General features: G+C 39.7%; 1 protein-coding gene across 1 annotated transcript in view; it reads right to left on the reverse strand.

The window, feature by feature from the left end:
• Positions 1-14,233, reverse strand: part of GABRB1 (gamma-aminobutyric acid type A receptor subunit beta1) — a gene marked incomplete at its 3' end in the record, with an annotated part of 364,005 nt that overhangs the window by 206,862 nt on the left and 142,910 nt on the right. The window contains exon 4 of the mRNA XM_079773708.1: positions 674-894. Coding sequence (XP_079629834.1) covers positions 674-894 — 221 coding nt within the window. The remainder of the gene's footprint in view (positions 1-673; positions 895-14,233) is intronic.

Raw genomic sequence — 14,233 nt, forward strand, 5'->3', positions numbered from 1 at the left:
ATATGGAAAAACTGTATCTCAATCCCTACCTCACATGTAATAAAAATTAATTCAATATGAATCATATGCCTAAATATACAAGTTAAAACATAGATATTTCAGGGAATAAAACCATGTTGCACATGTGCTGAGGGGTGGGGGTGGCTGGGGAGAGGTCAGTGGTAGAAAAAGGAGACATATGTAATACTAGATGTAATACTTTAAACAATCAAGAATTTAAAAAAACACACTTTGGATCTTTTCAAAGTCACCACAAATATTGTCCTACTTCTTTAAAATATTATCACCCAATTCCCTTTTATAATTAAGTAGTTATACTGAATACTTAGAACACAGTTCAGTCTGGGTGGTTCTGAGGTAATTAAGCAATTGGTTAAAAAATAGATAACTTCTACAATAACCTAGATGTGAATTCTGTCTGGCAAAGACATTTTCTTACTACTGTTTGTTACTTAAAGTTTAAGGCAAATAATTCACTCACCTTCAATGGTCAAAGTTGCCTAGATTTAGCTCAAATGATTCCAAAAGAGATTTTCTGGTTTTTAATATAATTGCATTATACAGATAAAAGATTCTATCTATTTTCTTACTTGCTTCTCTCCCCTCTGCCCATTTCCTCAAGAAAGAAACATAAAATACAACAACAGTAAAACATGCAACACAAGCCACTCACCGGAGCCCATACAGAACTGTTCCGTCCGGATGCAGCCGGATCATTCGGTTTTTCACTGTAACCCCATGCACAAATGACTTCTTGTCATTCAGAAAGTACGTATCTGGTACCCAGAGTTGGTCAGCTACCCTGTTGTCTAGCGTGAGGTTTAGCGGGACTCCAGAATAAGAAAGCCTTTTGTCTTTCCAAGACTGCTGGAAATACATGGTGAGTGTATAATCCTGTGAAATAAAGGAAACAAAAATAATGTACTGTCATCAACATCATCATCATCATCATCATCATCTGAGGCCTTTTGTTAAGAACATGATAGCTTGTGGTATTGTGAATGCCCAGAAACACATGGCCCCATCCTCTTGTCCCTTAAGATGATACATTTGAGTATAATGACATCTGCACCTCTAAGACAACCAATAGGTTAGAAGTGCTATAGCAATAATTAAATGCATGCACAGCCATTTCCACCAACATAGGAAAAAACCATTTAGTTGAATTTTAATATTTGACATTAAGGTGATGATATCATGGGGAAGGTCAAAAAGAAAAATTATACAGAGCCATGTTCAGATATTATATTTACCACATGTTTGGAGAGAATGTTTGCTAATAACTAAAAATGTATGCATATAAAAGGAGAGGGTGTTTTGCAAACTGTGAATGCCTTTTGAATGAATACTGCTGTTTGCCTTATGAAGATTATTAATTCCATTATCTTAAGCTTTCTAGCAATGACAACTTGTCTAATAGTCCTGAAAGGTAGTTTATAAAGCACATTGGAAGGAGATGTTTATTTGGCCTGAGAACAACATCAGTGGTGGAACTGCTCATCAGTTTTTTTCTTACCCTCATGCATGCTTTGTTTCAGGAATTTGTTTGAGGTCAGAGATAGGTTTGTACTTGAGTTTGCTTTCTCACCTCCTATAAAAGGTTACACTAAAGGGAATGATTATTTTAGATCTGTAGTTGTCTGTTTTTGTATTTCTTGGTTTTATTTTTTTTTAATTTTAGAGAGAGGAAAGGAGAAAGGAAAGAGAGAGAGAGAGAGAGAAAGAGAGAGAGAGAGAGAGAATGTGTGAGAGAGAAGCATTGATTGGCTGCCTTCCGCAAGTGCCCCAACTGATAGTTGTCCATTAAAAAAAATAAACGGTAGCAATGAAATCAAAATGTCGGTGTACTGCCATTGCTTTACAGATTGGTATGTACACTACATACAATTCACTAGTTGAGAAACATTGACTCACATCATGCCTCACATGTAGGCAAACTGTACTTTATCTAGATCTCTAAATGGATATTTATGCATTTCTTAAGAATAACACAATATTCAGTCTGGATAATGAGTTCCAGTGTCCTTTAACCATTATATTGAAGAATGCTTACACTATTTACTCAGAAACCATCTTGCAATAATTCAAAGCTATTATTTCTTATTCAATGACAAGGATATATGCTATTTGCTATTAATCATGCAATATTCCCTTTAAAGGTCTAAAACTTCCTTTCACCGTACCTTCAATTACAAAGGAACCCCCAGGTTAATACACAGTTCTCTTGTTAAATTGCTATCATTCTCATCTGTGTTCTCTTCAAATTCTTTACATCCTACCTTTTCAGAGGGAAATGAATTATAAAAGTACTGGATCTTAGATTCCAAAATACCTTGATTCCAAGGTCTACCACATGCAGAGTTATGTAACCATGACCAACTAACCTAATCCCTTGTATTTTGAATGCCTCATTTAAAAAATAATAGCATTTTACTGGCTTATTGTGAGCATTACTTGGGAAAATTATGGTGAAGGTACTTTAGAAACTATAACATGCTACACAAATATTATCTTCAAAATTGTTCATTGCTATTTAAAGATTTATATTATACTTCCAAATTACATATTCATAAGCATTTCTATTTTTAAAGAGATGTGTATTAAAGTACTTGTAGGCAGAGGACCTCTTTGACCATGAAAATAAGCAACCAACTGTGATCAATTGTAAGTTTTGGTGTTGGTTTCTTATTTGTAATTCAGCGAGTGTAAGAAAAGTAATAACTAGCCAAAGACATGGTATTGTAAAATTTGCCATAGGAATTAGCACGATCAGCAATAGAATACATGTTTCAATGTGGGGGGACGGTGGTGAGGGGAGGTGGAGGAGGGTTTAGGGGTATAAATGGTGATGGATGGAGACTTGACAGTGTACAGATAATGTGTTGGAGAATTGTGCACCTGAAATCTATATAATTTTGTTAACCAATGTCACCCCAATAAATTCAATAAAAAGGAAAAAATACTCATGCTAAATACCCATAAACTTCTAGAATCTCATGAGTGCTCTGAAGGATTTCCTCAGAAAAAGACCATGAAGTGAAATTTTTACTCCACATTCTCCTCAATAGTTTTAATGTGTACTGGGGAAACAATTATTATTGTCAAGTATGAAGGATTATAATGACAAAATAAAACTATAATAATATACTAGTACACTATAATTAACCTTTTGCACTCAGATGTCGAGTGTGACCACACAGTTAGCATTAGAATAAAGGAATCGAGAAAAAAGCAAGCGAGTGCAAAGGGTTAAAATATAAGTTTGTGGTAAGTAAACATTGGAGAGTGAAAAGGAGAAAATAATGTAAGCAGGAGTAATCTCTGCATAGAGTTAAATGTGCGTGTGTAGGGAGGAAGAGTGGGGGGTTGTGGGTGGGTATAGATCTTCCCTTCTCTTTCTGCAAACTGTTTTGTTTCCCGTAGAGAAAGAACTATACACCAGTCAGAGAAAGATAAATATCACATGATCTCACTCATTTATCCTAAAAGCCTAATACGCTAAGTGTCCTGTCATCTGGTGACCGGTCGACTGTTCAACCAATCAAAGCATAATATGCTAATAATATGCTAAGGCCACTCAACTGCTTGCTATGATGTGCACTGAACACCAGGGGGCAGACGCTCCAACCAGTAGGTTAGCTTGCTGCTGGGGTCTGGCTGATTGGGACTGAGCGAGATGGGCTGGACATGCTCTGGAGCCCTTCCGCAGTCCCTCCCCAGCCTGATCGTGGACTGGTGGGGTCCCTCGGCCTGGCCTGTACCCTCTCGCAATCCAAGACCCCTCAGGGGGTGTCGGAGAGCCAATTTCAGCCTGATCCTGCAGGCCACTACCCTCAGAAGGGTGCCAGATGAAGGGCTCATGGCTGGTGAGCACTGCTGCAGCAGCTCGAGCCTCTCCCGATAGGGACTGATTGGGCACGAGCCCGTGGCAGGCACAGTGGGGCCAGGATGAGCGGGAGCAGCAGGTAGGAGCTGCAGGCAGTGTTAGACTGCGGGTTTCAGTCCATGCAGGCCATACAGAGGGGACCCACCTGTGCATGAATTTGTGCACCGGGCCTCTAGTGGAATATAATGAACAACATAAACTGATGAACAAAAACAGAGACAGAGAAGAATCAATCAGACTGTCAAACCTCAGAGGGAAGGAAGGGGAGGGTAGGGGTAAGGGGGAGAGATCAACCAAAGAACTTGTATGCATGCATATAAGCCTAACCAATGGACACAGACACCAGGGGGGTGAGGGCATGAGTGAGGGGTTGTGGGGGGGCAATGGGGAGATAAGGGCACATATGTAATACCTTAATCAATAAAGAAAATAAAAGAACTAGACACATGTAGTAAGATCTTTGCTCTACACAACTCACTCAATTTTCAATAAACATCGACTAAAAGTCACATCATGGTTTTAAATTAAAGGAATAACTTATCCTATTTTCAATAAGAAGTAATTCAGTGAAAACTTATGTATGCTCCAATGTTACACTTGGAAATGGGTGATATGGGACAAGCAACCTTCAGAACTTTTCTTCCTAAGTATGTCTAGGGTTATTATTTTCATCTATAACCTGGTTCTATGATAAATTAAATATAGACATATGAGATTCCTAACCTTAATAAAAACTTTTTGAAGTTAATGATAATGATAAACATTATGGAAAGACCTAAAGCACAGCAATCTCTTTTTTTTTTTTTGTACCATCTACATTATACCATACTCAAGACAATAATCTCTTTCTCCCAGAGAGTGCTCTGGGGTTTTTATAACCCTTCATATCTACTATCACCATTGTTCTCCAAACCTTGTGAGATAGGCAAATTCTCTATGATAGACTTTATGATCTACATGTCTGAGAGATGATTAACTGTGCCTTAAATGCATTATTCTTTCCTTCTAAAGCTTGATATAAATATGAACAGTGACATCTGAATATAACAAAGCCTATAACATCATTTTGGTATATCCTATTTTTATATAGAAAAGAAGATTAAAATTGCTGTATTTTTTTCTCATACAACAGATTTTCTATTAATTCATTAGTCCAAAGTGCAAGCACTCCAGGGAGAATAAAAATTCAGAAAGAAATCAAAGGTATTAATAATCTGGCGGAAACCACTAAAATAATTTTTCTTCCCAAGTATATTTACAAGTATCCAATCTGCTTTCTCAGGTTTGTAAGCTACTCCTTAAATGGAAGTGGGACATATTTAGAAACTATAGGCCGTAGGGGATTCTTTGACACGGAGGCAAATTAATGGGATTAATGGGTGTGAGATTGCTAATGAAATTGGTCAGGCTAATTCAGGCATGACAAAATTTAATTCATTGAGGAAAAGCAAGATAGACTATAACAAATTGGAGTACTCAATCGAGCTCCAGAAGTACATACTTTTAAAATCTAAAAATGTTTAAAGAAATAAAAAAATACTTACAACAAATGAAAGTCATTCTTTTGAAGAATAAAAATTACACTTGTTTTACATGCCGTTTAAATTCAGGGCGATTTTGCCCCCAGGAGCACATTAAGAACGTCTGGAGGCAGTTTGGTTCTGATAACTGGGAGTAATGCTGTGTGCTACTCGCATCTGTGGGAAGGGCCAGGGATGCCTCTACATACTGCACTGCACAGTACAGCAGCCTCAGCACAGAATTATTTGATTCAAAATGTCAGTAGTGCCAGGGTTAGGAAACCTACATTAGAAGAATATATCTTTCTATGTAGGATCAGTAAAAAAATACCAAAATCGTCTATCATTATTTATTATGAAAAGTATGTATTCTAATATGTCTACCCCAAGACTTTCATATACCCCTCGACACTTTGTGAGTGGTGGCATTAGATCATTTATAATTTGCCACTTTCCCACGAGAAATCATTTGATAAAAATCCATTAATTATCTAGCACCCAAATAGGGGGAAAGAGTTATGTGTTAGGCAATTTTATCAGTATGTGGTATGCATTTTACCCATATGAGCTCTAAGAAGACTTCATAGTGGGTTGGAAAAGTGAGCATCCCTTATTAGCTGCCTCCACGATCAGCACATTTCGGTCTAATTTGTCAGTAAAGAGACAAAATAGTGCTTTAACATCTTGCAGTATTGCATCTATTCATAAGGCCCATGTGAACAATCCCTCCTTTTTAAATTATTTCAGAAAGGCCACATATATAATCAGGTTATATATCCTATCTAATAAAACAGTAATATGCAAATTGACTGTCACTCCAACACACAAGATGGCCACCCCCATGTGGTCAAAGATGGCCACCACAAGATATCCTGCAGGGAAGGGCAGTTGTGGGCAATCAGCCCAGCAGGGGAGGGCAGTGAGGGTTGACCAGGTCGGCAGAGGAGGGCAGTTGGGGGGGACCAGGCCTGCAGGGGAAGGAAGTTGGGGGCAACCAGGCATGCAGGGACGGTAGTTGGGGGTAATCGGGCTGGCAGGGAAGCAGTTAGGTGTTGATCAGACTGGCAACGGAGTGGTTAGGGGGTGCTCAGGCTGGCAGGCAGAAGCAGTTAGGGGCAATCAGGCAGGCAGGCAGTCGAGCGGTTGGGAGCCAGCAGTCCTGGATTGTGAGAGGGATGTCCACTGCCCAATTAGGCCCAATCCCACTGCCTAAACGGGCAGTCGGACATCCCTCGAGGAGTCCTAGATTGGAGAGGGTGTAGGCTGGGCTGAGGGACACCCCCCCCCCCCCCCGCCCTGTGCACGAATTTCATGCACTGGGCCTCTAGTATGTGTGTGTGTGTGTGTGTGTGTGTGTGTGTGTGTGTGTGTGTATATATATATATATATATATATATATATATATATATATATATTTGTATGTGTGTGTGTGTATCTCCAGGGTTCTTGCACACATTTGTATTTTATCTTTCATCATGTGAATATACATTATAAGGGGTCCCAAATACAAATTCCTCTTTCCTGAAAATTATTTATGCCAGTGTACTTGAACTCAATAGCTGCTCTTTCCAAAGCTAAGGTTGTTTTTCCCAAAGGAGGGCTGTAGTTGAACTATGCATTGTTGCTTACCACTTGTACAGTCCCAGTGATAGAAATTGCCCTGTCTACAGCCCTTGCTGATTAAGCAAGGCCAAGTTCTATATCATTTAATATTGTCTCCATCCACCCTGAAAATTGAGAGTAGAGGGGGAAGATGACGACTGGCAGGAATGTAGGAAGGGAGAGAGTGTGAGAGAGTGAGGGAGCAATAGAAGAGAGTGTGGACATGTGTGGTGTGTGTGTGTGTGTATGAGCTAGGGACAGGTAGATTCTGCAGGTCCTCCAAGGGGCTGCCAAACTGGGCAGTCTTAGATGGCGGAGCCCATGCACAACGCAGACACTTCTGGGCAGCCGGTGCGGGCACAGAGACCATGCCATCTTGAGAAACAGAACTGCTTGAGACTAGGATCCTGGCCTCAGCACCACCCAGTCTGGTCTCAGATGCAAACCAGGACCCTGCAGCCACTGGGGACAGAGACCTGCGACCATAGCTGCAGACCAACAGACAACAAGAATCCAGACATCCCGGCCGCAGATTTCTGTGAGTCAAGGAGCCTATCCCCCTCCCTGCAGGCTTATGGGCAGCGCCATAGTAACTGATAGGGCCGCAGCGCTGCTACAGGAATTTGAGCATGCGCTTGTGGACACCAGGAATCTGCTCCACACAACACAATCGGGCAGCCTGACTTCGATTACACAGTGCTACTGTGCAACACAGTCCCCCAAGCTGACCAGGACCCCGATTCTCCAGGCGGGCTAGAGGCAGCACTGAGCACCACTGACTTGACTCTGTTTCTTATCGCGTGCACCTGGGATCCCTGACTCCCAGTGCATTCACACTAAGAGGCAGTGACTCCAATTCTTGGTGCATGCGCACACAGGGACCCTGATTCTCAGCGAGAGGCCACACAAAGCAACAGAGACTCTGATACTTGATTCTTGGTGCAGGCACAGGGGAACTCTGACTCCTGGCACATGCTAGGGGACTCTGATTTTCGGCACACGCCAACAGCGAGGTGCAGGCGGGGTCCCTGATTCTAGGTGTGCACACGAGACCACACTGAGCGCTGGTAACACTGACCCTGGGCGAGCCTGGTCCCCACCAACTCATGGCAGCCACACATCTTAGTGTCGGAGGCACTTCAGTGACACTCAGGTGGTGCAAAGCTCCCACTGTACATGGCCCAGGTCCACACAACTCGAAGTTTGAACCTTCTGGTGATAGTCAGAATGGGGAGACGACACAATCCCCAGAGGAAAGAAAATGAGGAGTCACCAAGAAAAGAAATTAGTGAAATTGAAGCATGCAACATGACCGAAAAAGAATTCAGAGTAATGGTTGTGCAATTCATACATTGGATGGATGAGAAAATCAACAACCTATGAAAGAATCAGGAAGAAATGAAAAGTGATATAGCTACAATAAAAAACACCATGGAAAGTTTCAACAGTAGACTAGAAGAAGCAGAGGACCGAATTAGTGAGTTAGAAGATAAGGTAGAGAAACAAGCTCAATCTGAACAGCAACTGGACAAAAAAATTAAAAAGCAGGAGGAGAGCCTAAGGGAGCTTTGGGACGACATGAAATGAAGTAACATACGTATAATAGGGCTGCCAGGAGGACAAGAAGAGCAGCAAGGATTAGAAAATCTATTTGAAGAAATAATGACAGAAAATTTCCCAGATATGGGGAAGAAAAAAGTTACATGAGAACAGAGAGTCCCAAGCAAAATCAATCCCAAAAGACCCACACCAAGACATGTCATAATTTCAATGGCAAATATCAACGACAAAGAGAGAATCTTAAAGGCTGCAAGAGAGAGACAGAGAGTTACCTACAAAGGATCCCCCATCAGATTATCAAATGATTTCACAAAAGAAACACATCAAGCTAGAAGGGAATGGAAGGAGGTATACAAAGTGTTGCAAAGCAAAGGACTGAATCCAAGAATACTCTATCCAGCAAGACTATCAATCAAAATTGAAGGGGAAATCAGGAGCTTCGCAGACAAAAAAAGGCTAAGAGAGTTTATCAACACCAAACCATCAATGCAAGAAATGCTAAAGGGAATACTGTAAAAAGAAGACATAAAAAGGTAAGAAGGAACACAAGCACAAAAATAGAAATGACTACATACAAGTACCTTTCAGTAATAACTTTAAATGTAAACAGACTAAATGCTCTAATCAAAAGACATTGAGTGGCTGAATGGATAAAAAAAACATGACCCATATATATGCCTTCTACAAGAGACCCACCTCAGAACAAGGGACTCACACAGACTGAAAGTGAAGAGATGGAAAAATGTCTTTCAGGCAAATGGAAATGAAAAAAAACTGGGGTAGCAATACTTACATCTGACAAAATAGACCTCAAAGTGAAGGCCATAACAAGAGATAAGGAAGGCCACTTCATAATACTAAAGGTATCAATACAACAACAGGATATAACCCTGATAAATACAACACACAAGGCCCTGAACACAAATGTATTCACGATACTAATAACCCCAAATAAAGGTGACTACTAGAGAAAAGAGAATTAGGGGATTAAAAAAAAAAAAAACAGAGAGAGAGTGCAAAAATGATATTGAGGAAAGGATAAAAGTAAGAGAGAAAAGAGAATAAAAAAGAAGGGGGAAAAACTATTTATATGGGGAGAAAACGCAATAGAACAAGAACTAATCCAAAAAATTGCAAACAACTATCACCCAGAGGTGAATGCAAACTACAAACAACAACTAATAACAAGCGAGGAGAGGAAAAACAAAAGAAAAAAAAAAAAGAGAGAGAGAGAGAAACAATCACACAAAAAAACAAAATGGATAAAGGACTTAAACATAAGACGGGAAATCATAAAAATACTAGAAAACTCCACAGGCAGCAAAATCTCAGACATATGCCCAAGCAATTTCTTCATTGGTACTGCTCCTAGAGCAATGGAAACTAAAGAGAAAATAAACAAATGGGACTACATCAAAATAAAAAGCTTTTGCCCAGCAAAAGAAACCATCAAAAAAACAACAACAAGAAAGCCCACTGCATGAGAGAACATATTTGCCAATGTCATAATGGTTTAATAAATTAAACCCTTTAGATAAAGATTTAACCTCCAACATCTACAGGGAACTCATACAACATAACAGAAGGAAGATAAACAATCCAATCAAAAAATGGGCAACGGACCTAAATAGATACTTTTTGAAAGAAGACAGAAGGAAGGCCAAGAAACATGAAAACATGCTCAAAGTCAATAATTATCCGAGAGATGCAAATCAAAACAACAATGTGGTATCATCTCACACCTGTCAGAATGGCTATCATCAACAAATCAACAAACGACAAGTGTTAGTGAAAATGTGGAGAAAAAGGAACTCTTTTGCACTGCTGGTGGGAATGTAGACTGGTGCAGCCACTGTGGAGAACAGTATGGAGTTTCCTCAAAAAACTAAAAATGGAACTCCCATTTGACCCTGCAATCCCCCTTCTAGGAATATACCCCAAGAAGCTAGAAACACCAATCAGAAAGGGTATATGCACCCCTATGTTCACAGCAGCACAATTCACCATAGCTAAGATTTGGAAACAGCCTAAGTGCCCATCAGCAGATGAGTGGATTAAAATACTGTGGTACATCTACACAATGGAATACTGTGCTGTGGTAAAAAAGAAGGAATTCTTACCATTTGCAACAGCATGGATGGAACTGAAGAGCATTATGCTAAGTGAAATAAGCCAGTCAGAGAAAGATAAATATCATGTGATCTCACTCATTTGTGGAATATAATGAACAACAGAAACTGACGAACAAAAACAGATCCAGAGACAGAGAAGTATTGATCAGACTTCAAACCTCAGAGGGAAGGTAGGGGGAGAAATCAAGCAAAGGACTTGTAGGCATGCATATAAGCCTAACCAATGGTCACGAACACCAGGGGGGTGAGAGCATGAGTGGGGGAGGTTGGGGTGTTAATGGAGGGTTGAGGACACATAGGTAATACCTTAATCAATAAAAAAAGAAAAGCAAATGGAGAGTCGATATCCTGTTTAAGATCACTTGATCCACAGGCAGGCAAGAAACTTGTGCCTGGCTCAAAAAGATGAGATGGACCAATCATAGTCTTCTCTTAGAAATTTGCTATTGGATAAAGGATCTGAGACAAGAGATGTATGACAAAGGTCATGATATTAACAGTGCAAAGGCCATGATATTAACCAGGGCTGCACTGCTATTATGAGGTTTTGAGATGGGAGAGACTATGAATGAAAAGAAGAAGCCAGCCTACAAAGGAAGAAAGAAAATAAAGATGTAGAAAATAGCCATCAGAGGAAGGGTCTGATATTGTTATAGAATGAACAACCAAGTTCACGGAGACTTTCTACTTTTTATTTTAGTTCTTGTGAGGTCTGGGCTTGTTCAATAATTCAATCTCTAATGAGCACTCTTGTCTCATTATGACAAACTCCACTTTCCTTGTGCTAAGTTGATTCCATCTTTATTTCCTCTAATCAGAAAGAGCCATATTAATGATGCTGATCAACATCCATATTAGAATCTCATTAAGCAATAATTATACACATTAAGGAAACCCAGGAAAAACAATCATCTGGTCCATCTCCTAATTTAAAAAAAAATAAAAGAGGTATTATGAGAAATCTGAGACCCAGAGCTACTAAATGACTGAATAAAAAGGGGTGGGGAAGACATATTGGTTTTATTAACCAAGAGAGCAAAGAGAGAAGGAAAACATTTACTTCTATCAAGACAATTCTCTGTCAACCACAATGACAATTACCAAGAGAAGTAACCTGGAGACTAAGTGTAATAAGTAATACCTCCTGTAAAGATAGAACAAAAAAAACCATACAATTTGCATCTCATGAAAACAAAGTATAGTAATAAATGGCCTGACAAATAAACCAATATAAGCTGTAATTGAAATGAACCACACAACATCTGTTTCTAATGGAACCTCCAGTTTAATGTTTTGCACATTACTGTCACCATTATGTACATATGCAACAGAAATTCATCATTGTATTTGTAGATATGCTGTTAATTTCTAAACTTTTATGTTACTGTCATTTAGCATTATGTTAATATTCATACTGCATATGTTTGTTGTGCTTACTCCTTAGCCATGTTCTGTTATATCTTTAAAATACAGGAATTCTTATTGTTGCCAAAGCCCACGTTCTTATTTATTATTGGTACTTGTTTTACCAACTGTAGCCTCAAGCTATGCCTCAGAGATCATAATCTTTTTTTACCTTTGTCTCATCCTAAATAACCCCATTTGGTTCATCCATCTGTGGAGTCAGATTTTTTTTTCAGTCTCGCATTGTGTTCTGAACAATTTTCTAATTAATCAGCTTTGTCAGTGAATAAAAACATTAAGAGTTATAGGCCCATACCAAATGAGAGTCACATGGGCACATTGTGATATATGAAACACATATGACATTGACATGACAACTAAAGTATGTACTTGTGTTCTGAAGTAAAGAACTACATGAGAGTCTCACTAGATGAAGCTGAGATGATACCAATATAAGAAGTTCAGAATTTGTAACTTAATATCTATTGTAGAAACTATAAATATTCATTTTCTTTAAAAATATAACATTTTTCTATACAAGGAATCCAATTTCTTAAAATGGATATGATAAAATATTTGTTTCATTTGGTAACAGTTGAAATGTCCTAAGTTCTAGAATCTAAAGACTCAAATTCTCAAATAATTAGAGTTGTTTCCATAGTAAGATATATTGAAATGTTGGGTGTGAAGCAGGGACAGTTTTCTAGAAACTTCTCAGTCAAAAAGATCTTAGGTTCTTATAGTAATTAATTCATTTTGTCAACATTTAATGATTGTTTGCTATACAGGGGTGAGCAAAAATAGGTGTATTGCTGTGAGTACACAAAATGTTAGTTTATTCTTGAATTATTATTTATCAATTATTGCATTATGTATTATTATTATTAAAGTTTTTTAAAATATATTTTATTGATTTTTTTACAGAGAGAAAGGGAGAAGGATAGAGAGTTAGAAACATTGATGAGAGACAAACATCGATCAGCTGCCTCCTGCACACTCCCCACTGGGGATGTGCCCGCAACCAGTGCCCGCAACCAAGGTACATGCCCTTGACCAGAATCGAACCTGGGACCTTTCAGTCCGCAGGCCAAAGCTTTATCCACTGAGCCAAACCAGTTTCGGCTGTATTATTATTATTATTAAACTACTTTTAGCTACCCCTGTATTTAAAGAATTGGACTATACCAGATGCTGAGGAGAAAAAGTTGAATACATTTCCCCTGCCTGCCTCAAGTGACTCATAGGCCAGTGAGTGAGACTCAGCATTGCTTGTTTCCAAGCTGGCCCACTGCCCTCCGTAGACTTCTTAGTTCTTCCATCACCGGTGTAACCAAATTCCTGCATGAAATTCCCTCCAATTCACATACTCAGAGAATTTGGAGTGGTTCCACTTTTCTTTATCGGTAGCTACTTACTCACGGAGACAAGATTATTAAGTAGGAGAATATCAGTTTAACAAGCTCTGGTATTAATCTGCAGAATCTTAATATATAAAGAGGTAATATGCAAATTAGGCCAGGATGACATAATGGGACAACCGGACAGGCGTAGGTTTTGCACACAGGTGAGGCCCTGAGCAGAGACGGAGACAGAGACAGGGGCCTGCCCGAGCCAGTGGAGCAGCTGGCCAAGCCCCTGAGCCGGCTTGGGCAGCCCCAGAGCAGACACAGGCAGGGGAGTAAGGGGGCCCTGGGGCGGAAGTCAGGCGTGCGTCGGTCCCAGCCACCAGTCCGGCCTGACTCCCGCGGTGGCCCATGAGGTGCCTCCTCCCTGTGATTTCAGTAGGCAATCGGGTGCTGGGCCTCTCGTAGATAAATAAGTCAGAGTTGAGTTATCCCTGATAGGGAAGTGAAAAAGAGGAAACAGTGTGTGAAACACTTAAGGCAGAATTTGGTGACCTTTGGATTGGGGGATTAGAAGGAAGCATCAAAGATGACCACTTGGATTCTGACCTAAGTGAGTAAGATAACGATGAAAACAGAAGATTTGGAGCTGAGGATGACTAATGTATTTTGGGCTGGTTTATTTTGTGGGTGTCTGTGGCATTTGAATGTAGAGGTGCCAAGTAAGTCCTTGTGGGCCAGAACAGGACTCGGGGAGAACACGCAGCTATGTGAGTCACGTTGATA

Source organism: Cnephaeus nilssonii (assembly GCF_951640355.1).
Source record: "Cnephaeus nilssonii genome assembly, chromosome: 1".
In the NCBI taxonomy this organism is placed as follows: domain Eukaryota; kingdom Metazoa; phylum Chordata; class Mammalia; order Chiroptera; family Vespertilionidae; genus Cnephaeus; species Cnephaeus nilssonii.